The 16,794-nt window shown below is 38.4% G+C and overlaps 1 protein-coding gene across 1 annotated transcript; it reads left to right on the top strand.

The window, feature by feature from the left end:
• Nucleotides 1-14,144, top strand: LOC134107823 (uncharacterized). The gene is made up of 5 exons (XM_062559677.1): nucleotides 1-299; nucleotides 12,094-12,402; nucleotides 12,529-12,807; nucleotides 13,768-13,869; nucleotides 13,969-14,144. The coding sequence occupies exons 1-5, from the start codon at nucleotides 239-241 to the stop codon at nucleotides 14,073-14,075; spliced, it is 858 nt and encodes a 285-aa protein (XP_062415661.1). The 5' UTR covers nucleotides 1-238; the 3' UTR covers nucleotides 14,076-14,144.
• Nucleotides 14,145-16,794: the final 2,650 nt, after the last annotated feature.

The following is a 16,794-nucleotide window of genomic DNA, read 5'->3' on the forward strand; positions in this document are numbered from 1 at the left end:
ACAGAGAGACGAGTAGAGGACACAGAGAGACAAGTAGAGGACACAGAGAGACGAGTAGAGGACACAGAGAGACGAGTAGAGGACACAGAGAGACGAGTAGAGGACACAGAGAGACGAGTAGAAGACACAGAGAGACGAGTAGAGGACACAGAGAGACAAGTAGAGGACACAGAGAGACGAGTAGAGGACACAGAGAGACGAGTAGAGGACACAGAGAGACAAGAGACGCAGAGGAACCATGGCTGAATTGGGAGGGATTGAAAGCTGTTTGTTCCTGATTGTGATGCTTCAGTTTGCAGGTAAGAACACATAGAATGTGTGTATGACTACAGAAACACTTGAAAGATCATTTACTAATGGATGAATGTTATTTAGAAGCAAAGCTTCATTTGTAAACTGTTGTTGTGTCTAAAATGATCTTCACACTGACACTAAAAGTCATGTTTTATTAGTTGGAATGCTTCAAGCATTCCAAGTATTGTTCTTCTTTTCTTTATTCCGCCTTATTAGTTGGAATGCTTCAAGCATTCCAAGTATTGTTCTTCTTTTCTTTATTAGTTGGAATGCTTCAAGCATTCCAAGTATTGTTCTTCTAATCTTTATTAGTTGGAATGCTTCAAGCATTCCAAGTATTGTTCTTCTAATCTTTATTAGTTGGAATGCTTCAAGCATTCCAAGTATTGTTCTTCTAATCTTTATTCAACTTAATCTTATTATTCTTCTATTTCTTCCGCGCCCCCTTTCAACTCCTTCACACTTTCAGCTATTAAGACCATTCAAATATTAAAATGTTCAGCTCCTTCAGGAGAGGTGTGCTATGACTTTTCAGCTTTTTAGCTCTTATAATTGAATTAATATAAATTAAAAACATCAACCTTTTTAACATGGTTTCCAATGGATTAAATTTTCAAATCCTCTCAAAACTTGTTCAACTTTCAACTTTTTCAGCTCTTCCAATCTTTCAGCTAGTGACACCATTTAAACTTTAAAATGGTGACACAAGTCTTAACAATTATTTAAAAAAAACAGCTTGTTGATATCTATTATAGTTTTTTCATAATCACTAATTATGTTTCATTAGTTTTGGGGTCCTTTTTGAATTTAGAGTGGGCGCTAGAGTGCAGACAAAGTCGGAAGACAAGAGAGGGTCCATGTTTTGTAAACTGCTGGTAGAGCAGTTTTAAAACACATAGAGACATAAAAACTAGACTCAAACGTTCGGTAGAGTCTTGTGTCTCTCAAAATGTCATTATTTTTTGGCTACTCCAAATAGTTTTGCTCTAGGAAGCATTTGTTTGAGGTGTGGGTTCTCACTAACTGTCTGTGGGCTAACAGAACCTGCTCCGTTGCCGCGCCAACGAGCTGGGGCTCTTTCTGTGACTCACAGCTGATCCTAATTAGCTGATTAGTGCAGCCTGACATGACCTCCTTCTCTCCTCCTTCTCTCATCATTTTAAACCCCCATGGAGGGAGTTCTTACTGTAATGTTTGATGAGGCCTTCTAATATATTCTGTCTCAACCCCCCCACCCACTCACCCAATACAATCATTTCAAAATAAAAGCTGCAATGATTATGTTATTTAAACATGAAGCTTAGGATTCAGCTGTTTTGTTAAATACTTATTGGGCTTTCAAATAGTACTACAACCACTACTAATATTTCTAGTACTTCTAGTAGTACTTCTAGTATTTCAACTGGTATTATTACTAAATGACTTTTACTACTACTAATATTACTAGTACTACTAGTATATCAACCCAATGGAGGGAATTCTTACTGTAATGTTTGATGAGGCCTATTAAATAATAAATACTGTCTCTCAACCCCTGCACCTACTCACCCACTCCCCCAATACCATCATTTCAAAATAAAAGCTGCAATGATTATCTGTAATTTAGCCATGAAGCTTAGGATTCAGCTGTTTCGTTAAATACGTATTGCTCTTTCAAATAGTACTACAACCACTACTAATATTTCTAGTACTTCTAGTAGTACTTCTAGTATTTCAACTGGTATTATTACTAAATGACTTTTACTACTACTAATATTACTAGTACTACTAGTATATCAACCCAATGGAGGGAATTCTTACTATAATGTTTGATGAGGCCTATTAAATAATATATACTGTCTCTCAACCCCCCCACCCCCCCACCCACTCACCCAATACCATCATTTCAAAATAAAAGCTGCAATGATTATGTTAATTAAACATGAAGTTTAGGATTCAGCTGTTTTGTTGAATACGTATTGCTCTTTCAAATAGTACTACAACCACTACTAATATTTCTAGTACTTCTAGTATTTCAACTGGTATTATTACTAAAATGACTTTTACTACTACTAATATTACTAGTACTACTAGTATTTCAACCCCAATAGAGGGAATTCTTACTGTAATGTTTGATGAGGCCCATCAATTAATAACTTTAGTTTTATTAGCTTAGGGCGACTGTGGGTGAGTGGGGAGTGCGGCCGGCCTCCAATCAGAGGGTTGGCGGTCTGATCCCAGGCCCGGCTAACCTGCATGTCAATGTGTCCTTGGGCAAGACGCTTAATCCCAGCATTGTTCCTCTAGCTGTGACTACAGTGTGTGAATGTTAGTTACTGGTTGGGCAGCTGCCACTGTCTATGGCAGGTCCTGTCATTGGTGTGTGAATGGGTGAAGGATGTTATGTAGTGTTAAGGTGCTTTGAGTGGTCAGAAGACTAGAAAAGCGCTGTACAAATCTATTTTACCAAGTCCATTTGCTTTGAATAACAAACATTCTGTCTCCCAACCCCCCCCCCCCCCCCCCCAATTCCATTTTTTCAAAATAAAAGCCTCAATGATTATCTGTACCTCAATAGGTACACCACAATTGCTTTCAAATACTAGTGAAACTAGTACTTACTACTTCTACTGCTGCTAGTACCACTAGTACTATTATTTCAAAATAAAAGCCTCAATGATTATCTGTACCTCAACAAGAGGTACACCACAATTGCTTTCAAATACTAGTGAAACTAGTACTTACTACTTCTACTGCTGCTAGTACCACTAGTACTATTATTTCAAAATAAAAGCCTCAATGATTATCTGTACCTTAACCATAGGTACACCACAATTGCTTTCAAATACTAGTGAAACTAGTACTTACTACTTCTACTGCTGCTAGTACCACTAGTAGCACAATTACAACTATAGTACTAAACCTTATATTACTACAAAAAATGTATTTTTTAATTCTCAGCTTTTATTATTTCTGTGTTTTCAAATTCATAGAAGCTTCTCCCATTTCTGTTTTTTTTTTGCAATTCTTTCAAGTTCATTTCAGCTTTTCTCATTTCTGTATTTTCAGCAATTTTTAAATGTATTTCAGCCTTTTCTATTTCAGCAATGTTTAGAATAATTTCAGCATGTTGCATTTTAAGCAACTTTTTGAAATTAATTTCAGCTTTTATTATTTCTGTGATTTCAAATTCATAGAAGCTTCTCCCATTTCAGTTTTTTTGCAATTCTTTCAAGTTCATTTCAGCTTTTTCCATTCTTTCAGCAATGTTTTTAATAATTCCAGCTTGTTTCATTTCTGTACTTTAAGCAACTTTTTAAAATTAATTTCAGCTTTCTGCATTCCAACGCATTTTCAGCAGGAAATGCATTTTCTAGTTCAACTTAATCTTATTATTCTTCTATTTCTTCCGCGCCCCCTTTCAACTCCTTCACACTTTCAGCTATTAAGACCATTCAAATATTAAAATATTCAGCTCCTTCAGGAGAGGTGTGCTATGACTCTTCAGCTTTTTAGCTCTTATAATTGAATTAATATAAATTAAAAACATCAACCTTTTTTAACATGGTTTCCAATGGATTACATTTTCAAATCCTCTCAAAACTTGTTCAACTTTCAACTTTTTCAGCTTTTCCAATCTTTCAGCTAGAGACACAATTTGAACTTTAAAATGTTGACACAAGTCTTAACAATTTTATAAAAAAAACAACTTGTTGATATCTATTATACTTTTTTCATAATCACTAATTATGTTTCACTAGTTTTGGGGTTCTTTTCGAATTTAGAGTGGGCGCTAGAGTGAGGACAAAGTCAGACAACAAAAGAAGGTCCATGTTTTGTAAACTGCTGGTAGAGCAGTTTTAAAACACATAGAGACATAAAAACTACACTCAAACGTTCGGTAGAGTCTTGTGTCGCTCAAAATGTCATTATTTTTTGGCTACTCCAAATAGTTTTGCTCCAGGAAGCATTTGTTTGAGGTGTGGGTTCTCAGTAACTGTCTGTGAGCTAAGTGCAGCTGCTCCGTTGCCGCGACAACGAGCTGGGGCTCTTTCTGTGACTCACAGCTGATCCTCATTAGCTGATTAGTGCAGCCTGACATGACCTCCTTCTCTCCACCTTCTCTCATCATTTCAAACCCCCATGGAGGGAGTTCTTACTGTAATGTTTGATGAGGCCTTCTAATATATTCTGTCTCTCAACCCCCCCACCCCCCCACCCACTCACCCAATACCATCATTTCAAAATAAAAGCTGCAATGATTATCTGTAATTTAGCCATGAAGCTTAGGGTTCAGCTGTTTCGTTGAATACTTATTGCGCTTTCAAATAGTACTACAACCACTACTAATATTTCTAGTACTTCTAGTAGTACTTCTAGTATTTCAACTGGTATTATTACTAAATGACTTTTACTACTACTAATATTACTAGTATTTCAACCCAATGAAGGGGATTCTTACTGTAATGTTTGGTGAGGCCTATTAAATAATATATACTGTCTCTCATCCCCCCCCACCCCCCCACCCACTCACCCAATACCATCATTTCAAAATAAAAGCTGCAATGATTATGTTATTTAAACATGAAGCTTAGGATAAAGCTGTTTTGTTGAATACGTATTGCTTATTCAAATAGTAATAGAACCACTACTAATATTTCTAGTACTTCTAGTAGTACTTCTAGTATTTCAACTGGTATTATTAGTAAAATGACTTTTACTACTACTAATATTACTAGTACTAGTATTTCAACCCCAATGGAGGGATTTCTTCCTGTAATGTTTGAGGCCCATCAATTATAAACTTTAGTTTTATTAGCTTAGTGCGACTGTGGGTGAGTGGGGAGCGCGGGCGTCCGTCCTCCAATCAGAGGGTTGGCGGTCTGATCCCAGGCCCGGCAAACCTGCATGTCAATGTGTCCTTGGGCAAGACGCTTAATCCCAGGATTGTTCCTCTAGCTGTGACTACAGTGTGTGTGAATGTTAGTTACTGGTTGGGCAGGTGCCACTGTGTATGGTAGGTCCTGTCATTGGTGTGTGAATGGGTGAATGATGTTATGTAGTGTTAAAGTGCTTTGAGTGGTCAGAAGACTAGAAGAGCGCTGTACAACTCTATTTTACCAAGTCCATTTGCTTTAAATAACAAACATTCTGTCTCCCAAACCCCCCCCACCCAATTCCATTATTTCAAAATAAATGCCTCAATGATTATCTGTACCTCTACAATAGGTACAGCACAATTGCTTTCAAATACTAGTGAAACTAGTACTTACTTCTTCTACTGCTGCTAGTACCACTAGTACCATTATTTCAAAATAAAAGCCTCAATGATTATCTGTACCTCAACAATAGGTACACCACAATTGCTTTCAAATACTAGTGAAACTAGTACTTACTTCTTCTACTGCTGCTAGTACCACTAGTACCACAATTACAACTATAGTACTAAACCTTATATTACTACAAAAAATGTATTTTTTTAATTCTCAGCTTTTCCTATTTCTATTCTTTCAGTAACGTTTAAATTAATTTCAGCTTTTATTATTTCTGTGATTTCAAATTCATAGAAGCTTCTCCCATTTCTTTTTTTTCAATTCTTTCAAGTTCATTTCAGCTTTTCTCATTTCTGTATTTTCAGCAATTTTTAAATGTAAGTACTTTTAGTAGTACTTCTAGTATTTCAACTGGTATTATTACTAAATGACTTTTACTAGTACTACTAGTATTTCAACCCCCATGGAGGGAATTCTTACTGTAATGTTTGATGAGGCCTATTAAATAATATATACTGTCTCTCAACCCCCCCACCCACTCACCCAATACCATCATTTCAAAATAAAAGCTGCAATGATTATCTGTAATTTAGCCATGAAGCTTAGGATAAAGCTGTTTTGTTAAATACGTATTGCTCTTTCAAATAGTACTACAACCACTACTTATATTTCTAGTACTTCTAGTTTCAAAATAAAAGCCTCAATGATTATCTGTACCTCAACAATAGGTACACCACAATTGCTTTCAAATACTAGTGAAACTAGTACTTACTACTTCTACTCCTGCTAGTACCACTAGTACCACAATTACAACTATAGTACTAAACCTTAAATTACTACAAAATGTATTTTTTAATTCTCAGCTTTTCCTATTTCTATTTCAGCAATGTTTAAATTAATTTCAGCTTTTATTATTTCTGTGTTTTAAAAATTCATAGAAGCTTCTCCCATTTAGTTTTTTTTGCAATTGTTTCAAGTTCATTTCAGCTTTTCTCATTTCTGTATTTTCAGATATTTTTAAATGTATTTCAGCTATGTTTAGAAATAATTTCAGCTTTTATTATTTCTGTGTTTTCAAATTCATAGACGCTTCTCCCGTTTCAGTTTTTTTGCAATTGTTTCAAGTTCATTTGAGCTTTTCTCATTTCTGTATTTTCAGCCATTTTTAAATGTATTTCAGCTTTTTCCATTCTTTCAGCAATGTTTATAATAACTTCAGCTTGTTTCATTTCTGTACTTTAAGCAACTTTTTGAAATTAATTTCAGCTTTCTGCATTCCAACGCATTTTCAGCAGGAAATGCATTTTCTAGTTAGTTGGAATGCTTCAAGCATTCCAAGTATTGTTCTTCTTTTCTTTATTCCGCCTTTTTTTTATTCTATTTCTTCCGCCGCACCTTTCAACTCCTTCACACTTTCAGCTATTAAGACCATTCAAATATTAAAATGTTCAGCTCCTTCAGGGGAGGGGTGCTATGACTTTTCAGCTTTTTAGCTCTTATAATTGAATTAATATAAATTAAAAACATCAAACTTTTTAACATGGTTTCCAATGGATTAAATTTTCAAATCCTCTCAAAACTTGTTCAACTTTCAACTTTTTCAGCTTTTCCAATCTTTCAGCTAGAGACACCATTTAAACTTTAAAATGTTGCCACAAGTCTTAACAATTTCATTAAAAAAACAGCTTGTTGATATCTATTTTAGTTTTTTCATAATCACTAATTATGTTTCATTAGTTTTGGGGTTTCTTTCGAATTTAGAGTGGAGTTTTCCAGATTGTCCCGGGATTTAGAGTGAGCGCCGTGTCAGGATTCAGTAAAAAAAAAGAGGCACTTTTATCTTTACGGCCACAATATTCACTTTTCAGCCTTCATTTAAAAAGAAAACATTAGCTGTGCTTGTGCTGGTTGGACTCGTATAAGTTTGGAATCTCAGAGTTATTTACTTTTTGCGTGAGGAGCCCGATTGTGAGACAAAGTCTGCCCCGAGCCCCATAAGCTTCCATACAAATCTGCCGACATTTTTAAAAAAAACACACAGACGGTACACTGTTTGTAAACGGCTGTTTGAGCAGTTTTAAAACACATAGAGACATAAAAACTACACTCATGCGTTCGGTAGAGTCTTGGGTCCCTCAAAATGCCATTATTTTTTGGCTACCACAAATAGTTTTGCTCCAGGAAGCATTTGTTTGAGGTGTGGATTTTGTCTAAATCTCTTCACTCTCTTCACTTTGAGCTCATTAGCGACCAGCTGTTGATCGATGGCCATAAAGACGTAGCTCAGGAGTCATCCACTGCGCAGGGACGTGTAGGTTTAACCGTGTTTAGCTAACCGTACATGGACGTGTAGGTTTAACCGTGTTTAGCTAACCGTACATGGACGTGTAGGTTTAACCGTGTTTAGCTAACCGTACATGGACGTGTAGGTTTAACCGTGTTTAGCTAACCGTACGTATGGACGTGCGTGTCGTGAGTTGGGACGGAGACCCGGGACGAGCAGACCGTAAGTAATGTGGAGGCTGGACCGTAAGATATTTCAAACATGTGAGAGCGATAAGTGATAGAGTGCTAGCTAGCTAAACTGCTAACGAGGCTACTCCCCGCTGGAAACTTAAAGCGGGGGTGTGACGTTGTTCATTCGGTGTTGTCATTAAGCTGCAGGCACGTGAGTTTATTTTCTTACGCGAATGACAGGAGATCGTTTGGTCTTTATTTTACGCAACAAAGCGTCAACTTAATATACTATTAATAACCTTCATCGGACCGCAAGAAGGTCCGTCGGTTAATAAGCACGTCAAAAGTTACGGTGGACCAGCCGGGGTTAGGGGGGAGGAGGGGGTCCGCTGGTGGGCGAAACTGCGCACTGAGGAGTGAACAATTGTAATCGAGATGGGGGCTGTAGTATTTGTGTGTGTCCACTAACATTTAATTGTCCAAGTGAAACACGTAGTACTTGTATTAGTCATTGGCGCTGTATGCGTCCATCTTTATTTCACAAAACCGCGCATCTCTATGACGTCATCAAAACATGACGGTTAACTTATCCGGAAGTATCCAGGGGCGTTTTTGATGGGACCGACCGCCACGAAGCTCTCAGTAATTTCTACACTATTTGCAAACTTTTGAGGCACTCACCAACCATGCAAAATGGTTTATTTTGACTTGTTGCCAGGATCTTCTCCTGTCTTGTTTATTCTGTGCACATGGGCAGGTGCCAATGTGTATGGTAGGTTGTGTCATCAGTGTATTAATGGGTGAGAGATGTCATCTAGTATTAAAGGGCTTTGAGTAGTCAGAAGACTAGCAAAGCGGTGTACAAGTCCATTTACCAAGTTCATTATTAAGTTTGAATGAAAAAGATTCAGCAATGTTTAGAAGTAATTTAAGCATTTATTAGTTCTGTATTTTGTCAAATTCATAGAAGCTTCCCCCATTTCTGTTTTTTCCAATTCTTTCAAGTTCATTTCAGCTTTTCTCATTTCTGTATTTTCAGCAATTTTTAAATGTATTTCAGCCTTTTCTATTTCAGCAATGTTTAGAATAATTTCAGTGTGTTGCATTTTAAGCAACTTTTTGAAATTAATTTCAGCTTTTATTATTTCTGTGATTTCAAATTCATAGAAGCTTCTCCCATTTCAGTTTTTTTGCAATTGTTTCAAGTTCATTTCAGCTTTTCTCATTTCTGTATTTTCAGCCATTTTTAAATGTATTTCAGCCTTTTCTATTCTTTCAGCAATGTTTAGAATAATTTCAGCTTGTTTCATTTCTGTACTTTAAGCAACTTTTTGAAATTAATTTCAGCTTTTTGCATTCCAACGCATTTTCAGCAGGAAATGCATTTTCTAGTTTAACTTATTCAACACGCTTATTCTATTTCTTCCGCCGCACCTTTCAACTCCTTCACACTTTCAGCTATTAAGACCATTCAAATATTAAAATATTCAGCTCCTTCAGGAGAGGGGTGCTATGACTTTTCAGCTTTTTAGCTCTTATAATTGAATTAATATAAATTAAAAACATCAACCTTTTTAACATGGTTTCCAATGGAATAAATTTTCAAATCTTCTCAAAACTTGTTCAACTTTCAACTTTTTCAGCTCTTCCAATCTTTCAGCTAGAGACACCATTTAAACTTTAAAATGGTGACACAAGTCTTAACAATTATATAAAAAAAACAGCTTGTTGATATCTATTATACTTTTTTCATAATCACTAATTATGTTTCATTAGTTTTGGGGTCCTTTTTGAATTTACAGTGTGCGCTAGAGTGCAGACAAAGTCGGAAGACAAGAGAGGGTCCATGTTTTGTAAACTGCTGGTAGAGCAGTTTTAAAACACATAGAGACATAAAAACTACACTCAAACGTTCGGTAGAGTCTTGTGTCTCTCAAAATGTCATTATTTTTTGGCTACTCCAAATAGTTTTGCTCCAGGAAGCATTTGTTTGAGGTGTGGGTTCTCAGTAACTGTCTGTGAGCTAAGTGCAGCTGCTCCGTTGCCGCGACAACGAGCTGGGGCTCTTTCTGTGACTCACAGCTGATCCTCATTAGCTGATTAGTGCAGCCTGACATGACCTCCTTCTCTCCACCTTCTCTCATCATTTCAAACCCCCATGGAGGGAGTTCTTAATGTAATGTTTGATGAGGCCTATTAATATATTCTGTCTCTCAACCCCCCCACCCACTCACCCAATACCATCATTTCAAAATAAAAGCTGCAATGATTATCTGTAATTTAGCCATGAAGCTTAGGATGAAGCTGTTTTGTTAAATACGTATTGCTCTTTCAAATAGTACTACAACCACTACTAATATTTCTAGTACTTCTAGTAGTACTTCTAGTATTTCAACTGGTATTATTACTAAATGACTTTTACTACTACTAATATTACTAGTACTACTAGTATTTCAACCCCAATGGAGGGAATTCTTACTGTAATGTTTGATGAGGCCTATTAAATAATATATTCTGTCTCTCAACCCCCCCACCCACTCACCCAATACCATCATTTCAAAATAAAAGCTGCAATGATTATGTTATTTAAAGATAAAGCTTAGGATTCAGCTGTTTCGTTGAATACTTATTGCGCTTTCAAATAGTACTACAACCACTACTAATATTTCTAGTAGTACCTCTAGTATTTCAACTGGTATTATTACTAAATGACTTTTACTACTACTAATATTACTAGTACTACTAGTATTTCAACTCCCATCGATGGAATTCTTACTGTAATGTTTGATGAGGTCTATTAAATAATATATACTGTCTCTCAACCCCCCCACCCACTCACCCAATACCATCATTTCAAAATAAAAGCTGCAATGATTATCTGTAATTTAGCCATGAAGCTTAGGATGAAGCTGTTTTGTTGAATTCGTATTGCTCTTTCAAATAGTACTACAACCACTACTAATATTTCTAGTACTTCCAGTAGTACTTCTAGTATTTCAGCTGGTATTATTACTAAAATGACTTTTACTAGTACTACAAGTATTTCAACCCCAATGGAGGGATTTCTTACTGTAATGTTTGAGGCCCATCAATTAATAACTTTAGTTTTATTAGCTTAGGGCGACTGTGGGTGAGTGGGGAGCGCGGGCGGCCGTCCTCCAATCAGAGGGTTGGCGGTCTGATCCCAGGCCCGGCTAACCTGCATGTCAATGTGTCCTTGGGCAAGACGCTTGATCCCAGCATTGTTCCTCTAGCTGTGACTACAGTGTGTGAAAGTTACTGGTTGGGCAGGTGCCACTGTGTATGGTAGGTCCTGTCATTGGTGTGTGAATGGGTGAATGATGTTATGTAGTGTTAAGGTGCTCTGAGTGGTCAGAAGACTAGAAGAGCGCTGTACAAATCTATTTTACCAAGTCCATTTGCTTTGAATAACAAACATTCTGTCTCCCAAACCACCCCACACCAGTTCCATTATTTCAAAATAAAAGCCTCAATGATTATCTGTACCTCAACAATGGGTACACCACAATTGCTTTCAAATACTAGTGAAACTAGTACCACTAGTACAACAATTACAACTATAGTACTAAACATTATATTACTACAAAAAATGTATTTTTTAATTCTCAGCTTTTATTATTTCTGTGTTTTCAAATTCATAGAAGTTTCTCCCATTTCTGTTTTTTTTGCAATTCTTTCAAGTTCATTTCAGCTTTTCAGCAATTTTTAAATGTATTTCAGCCTTTTCTATTTCAGCAATGTTTAGAATAATTTCAGCATGTTGCATTTTAAGCAACTTTTTGAAATTAATTCCAGCTTTTATTATTTCTGTGATTTCAAATTCATAGAAGCTTCTCCCATTTCAGTTTTTTTGCAATTCTTTCAAGTTCATTTCAGCTTTTCTCATTTATGTATTTCAGCTTTTTCCATTCTTTCAGCAATGTTTTTAATAATTCCAGCTTGTTTCATTTCTGTACTTTAAGAAACTTTTTAAAATTAATTTCAGCTTTCTGCATTCCAACGCATTTTCAGCAGGAAATGCATTTTCTAGTTTCTCCTTGTTCCTTTTACTTCTCTCTCATCTTCTTAGAAGCAGCAACAGAACAACGTCTCACTGTCAGAGATGGAGATGAAGTCACTTTGCCTTGTGACACTGTGACTGAGGACCAGAACAACTGTGACTCTACTCAGTGGTTCTTTGCTCCTTCAATAAGCAGAACAGGAGGAGTTCTGGTTAGAAACGGGCAGATTGTTAAAGAAGCCAAAGATAAATCAGACAGACTGAGTTTTTCACAGAACTGTTCTCTGGTCATAAAGAAGGTCACACAGGAAGATGCTAATTATTATGACTGCAGACGTGGAAATAAAGATGCTCGGTTGCATCTGTCTGTTGTTTCCAGTGAGTATTTTCATCATAATGTTTATAAACTGTCGTATCAGATTAATTTGCTGAAACATTATAATAACAATGATGTTAGTGTTTAAGTTCCTCTTCTTTCTCTCATAATGTCTCCGTCTCCACCAGTGACTGAAGAGACGAACGGAGACGATGTGACGTTAAGATGCTCTGTGAGGACACGTGATCAATGTCCAAACACAGTGAAGTGGACGAATGGTGGTCAAGATGTGGACAAAGACAACAAAGAAGTGAAGACATCACAGCCTTCCTGCTCCACCTCTCTGTCCTTTAAGACTTCTCATGTCTTCTACACATCGAGCTTCACTTCATTGAAGTGTGAAGTGACCGATGGGGACAAAGTGATGGAGTTTTCTCTCAGGAATTCTCCCTCAGGTGATGAAACAGGTGAGAAGATTCTATGAAGGACGTTTAGGACATAAATACTGAGACACACATACATATGAGAAAGTTGTATTTATATGGTTGAACACTTTTATAAGTGAATGTCTTGCATGTGATTACAAAGACATGAACATGTTTCACATCCATTAGTGTCCATGTTTAAATGTGTTTGTATCCGTGTTTCCTTCTATGGACGTTTGCTCTTACATGAGGACGTGAAAGCGTCTCACTAGTGTGGATGAATGAAGTCTCGCTTACAGACTGCAGCTTTTGAACAGCAGAAAGCATAAATCTTACTCATCAGTCGCAGTCCGAGTGCTGTTCAAGTTCAAAGGTCCTCGGCTGGACTCCATTCATCCAACTTGCTTAGGAAGGTTCCTCACTGAGGAGAAGAGCAGATCATGTGATTAAACGTCAGCAGCCTGGTTCATGGAGGACCACTTTGAAGCTGGTGGTTCATGTCGTCTGCATGAATCACTAACAACACATGAAGGCATCTAACAGGCTTCTTTGTGGTCCATCTGTGGAGAAATGAGAGTTTCACCGCTGCAGACTGACGTCACGACGTGGCTTAGTGACAGTGGGGTCGGATTCCCTTAAGACTGTCCTTTCCTACCTCCTCATGAACTATCCTAACCATCTGTCCTTGACCCTGTGACCATTTACACAGAGGTCAAAGAACACTAGTGAGGAATCGTTGGAATCTTCACTCAAAGGATTTGTTCATGTTTCAGCTTCTCAATCACATCACAAGACGACTAAAGATTCTGCAAAGAATAAGACACCTGGGAAAAAGACGACGAAAAGTTCATCTGGAAAAGAGAAACCAGGGAAGTCAGGTAGTGACAGTAAGAAAAGTATTTGTTCATGTTTCAGCTCTTAAATCACATTTTTCTTTAATCATGACGTCAGATACTGATTCTTACTCTACAGTTTGATGCATCTTGTTATTTATTCATTAAGGTCCTTCTGCAACAAAGACCACTAACAAACCTCCAGTGACTGAGACACCTGAGAAGAAGACGACCACAAGTCCACCTGAAGACCAGAAACCAGTGAATCCAGGTAGAAACAGTTCATTTATCAGAGATCATCTATTGACCATCTATCAGAGATCATCTATTGATCTTCACCCTGTGACTGTGTTTCACTCCTCTGTTTCAGCCTTGTTGAGGACCTTCGTTGTGTGTTTGGGTTTAGCAGCACTTTTAATAAGTCTTGTTACACTCAACATCTGGACAAGAACTAAAGGTGACAACATTCAGACATGAAGCCAGAAGGTTTTGATGAAGCTCCATTTTACCGTTGAAACTAAACTGGATTCTTTTCTTGTGTTTCAGGGAAAGAAACCTGGATGGAAGAAATCATGGTGAGTTTAATGAGAGAATGGTAACGTCAGTAAAGTGTTTGTAACATCTGGTATCCACTTCTCACTGAGGAGCCCCCACAAACCCTAGAGCTTCCTCTGGAGCTGCTCTTTGCTTCTACAAACCCATCTGCCGCGTGTCCTTCAGCATCTCAGCACAGTTGTTGTTGTTGTTGTTTACAGCAGCTGGATGAGGTGGTTGAAGAAGACGACTCGGTAAACTATGAAAACGATGGAGAGCCTTCTGCCTCCGTCTCACTGGACTGATGGACGACGTGAAGCCACCACAGAGTCCCCTGATGTCACCCACCATGACGCCGTTGTCCACGGCAACAGACGCTTTAAGAGGCTTCTATTACACAATGTTATATGTTCATTACTCTGCTCTTAACTGCTGTTCATATGTTCACTTGTTCATATTCACCCTGCTACGCTGTATTCTATTACACAATGTTATATGTTCATTACTCTGCTCTCCTGTTTAAACTTCACTTCATCATCTCAGTATTTGAACTCTGGTCAACAACAATAAAGCTGAATAGAATCTTCAGTCTAAATTGTCATGAGTTTAAGATTCATCTGAAGACCTACGTGACTCATGAGGACCAAGTTGGGCAGGACTTGAGTCCTGTGAGACTCAGACACTTGGGAGAAGAAGCACTTTGGTCATTTTGTGCAGAAACATTTGGATCCGTTTTTTCAACCCTTTGTGTTTTTTGCTCAATTCTTGAGCCGTTTGTTTTCTTTTTACTTTCACATCCGTCCTCCCACCATTTCAAACAGTTGTATGAGGGGGCGTTAGGGACTTAACTGCTGAGACACTCTCACACGTACTGATGAATCACTCATGAGCTTCTCACTATGGAAGCATCTCACATCGACCAGGAAGGCGGAAGCAAAGAGGGTGTGTGTGTGTGTGTGTGTGTGTGTGTGTGTGTGTTCCGTTCGTTTTCTCCGCTGGACACAGAAGTTGCCTTTGCTCAAGATATTAATAACTGACGCAAAGACCGATGACGTCACTGCAGTGTAGCCCAAATTAGTGCACACACATTTCTTCTGCATCAGTTTTTCAGGTTTTAAGGCTTTTAGTGTCAAGCAGCAGGTTGCTAGGCAACGGGAGCAGTGGAGGCAAAGCTGAAGACACAATCAGGACGTCCCCCATAGGACAGACCGTCTCATTTCAGAGACCTTTAGGTTCAGTCTTAACGGTTGTTGGAGGACGCAGAAGGTCGTGAAGGTCCTAAAAGGATGCAGACTCTGGAATTGAGACGCAGCCAAGCAGCTAAATGTGATGCAATCTGAGTCTGTGTGTCTGTCCTCATCCTTTGTGCTGTTTGAAAGTGACGTAACTGGAGTTTATTGAGACTTTGTTGCAGAGTTTCAGGGCTTTTTCACACCTGTAGTTTCTTTGCTTTGTTGTGAATCAGGATTCATACGACGTAGCAGCTGCCTCCTTGTTGGTCTGTGTTCACACACAACATTTAACAGCCCAAATATTCTAAACAAACACCAAACGGGAGCAAACTGCTCTCTCATTGGTCCAGTTATTGTGTTTCTTTTTTGTTGGTTTGTAAGTGTGGGGGGTTGTGGGTGCATGAACCCGTCGGACAGAGAGCAAAACATCAACCCAACAGTCCTCAGCAGCTTTAGCCCGTTAGCAGCTAGCGCATTAGCTTGTAGCCTGGTAGCTGCTGATCCACCTCGCTCACTATTGGTTCTACAAACACCAGCGCTTCACTTCCCCTTCCTCAAACCTCCACCTCTCTTTCTCTACACCCGCCCCCCTCCCTCCGTCTGATTGGCTCCCTCCATGTGAACACCTGAGCGACGCAAAGGTCGCAACACGAGAGATTCCAAAGTAACTTAAACTGCAGGAGGCTTCATCACTTTTCATCCATCCTTCTGTTAACTACATTCTCACTAAAACACTCCTCCTTCAGTTCAGAGAAAACGCTGCAGAGCTCAAATGAGGAAGCCGCTGACTTTAGAGGACGGACTTCCTGTGTGAAGGACATCGAGTCCACGCTCAGCGTCTCTGCTGCTTAACAATAAAACAACGATGAGTCTCAATGATAAAGTTACTCTTCTTTCTCTCCAAACGTTCCCATCTTCACCCACAGTGACTGAAGAGGAGGAGGGTGATGAGGTGAAGGTGAAGTGCTCTGTGAGGACTGATGGACGGTGTGGACACACAGTGAAGTGGCTCAAAGAGGGAAGTCACACTGAAGTGATGACATCACATGTCTGTTCAGCCTCATTCAGCATTAAAAAAGATCACCTTAAAGCAGAGTCAAAGTTTTATGAGTCACTGAAAATAGAAGAAAAAGCGTCTTCAGCTGTAGTTAAAATTCACCAACGTGGTTAAAGAGTGACGTCATCAGGGACATGACTAAGGTGGATAACACCATTCCTTTAGAAAGCCTTTGACCTTTGACCTGTGTGTTCATGCTGTCAATCATCACCATAAATCGGGTATTTGTTCTGAATAAAAACGTCTTAAGAAAACAAGCTGCTCTGCTGCAAACATGTATCTTTAGCAGCAGCTTCACACCTTTGACTTCCTCAGTCTTCTTCTTCTTCTTTTTCACTCTGAGACTGAACACGACGGCCCTTAAAGGTTCGCT

The sequence above is a fragment of the Pungitius pungitius genome, chromosome 20, assembly GCF_949316345.1.
Source record: "Pungitius pungitius chromosome 20, fPunPun2.1, whole genome shotgun sequence".
Lineage (NCBI taxonomy): Eukaryota > Metazoa > Chordata > Actinopteri > Perciformes > Gasterosteidae > Pungitius > Pungitius pungitius.

What these genes read in the sequence shown, in the direction of transcription:
- LOC134107823 (XM_062559677.1), top strand. Translation starts at nt 239, where the DNA reads ATGGCTGAATTGGGAGGGATTGAAAGCTGTTTGTTCCTGATTGTGATG. An exon ending in TCCCTCAGGTGATGAAACAG is followed by an intron (nt 12,808 to 13,767) that starts GTGAGAAGATTC and finishes TTATTCATTAAG; the next exon opens with GTCCTTCTGCAACAAAGACC. An exon ending in CCAGAAACCAGTGAATCCAG is followed by an intron (nt 13,870 to 13,968) that starts GTAGAAACAGTT and finishes CCTCTGTTTCAG; the next exon opens with CCTTGTTGAGGACCTTCGTT.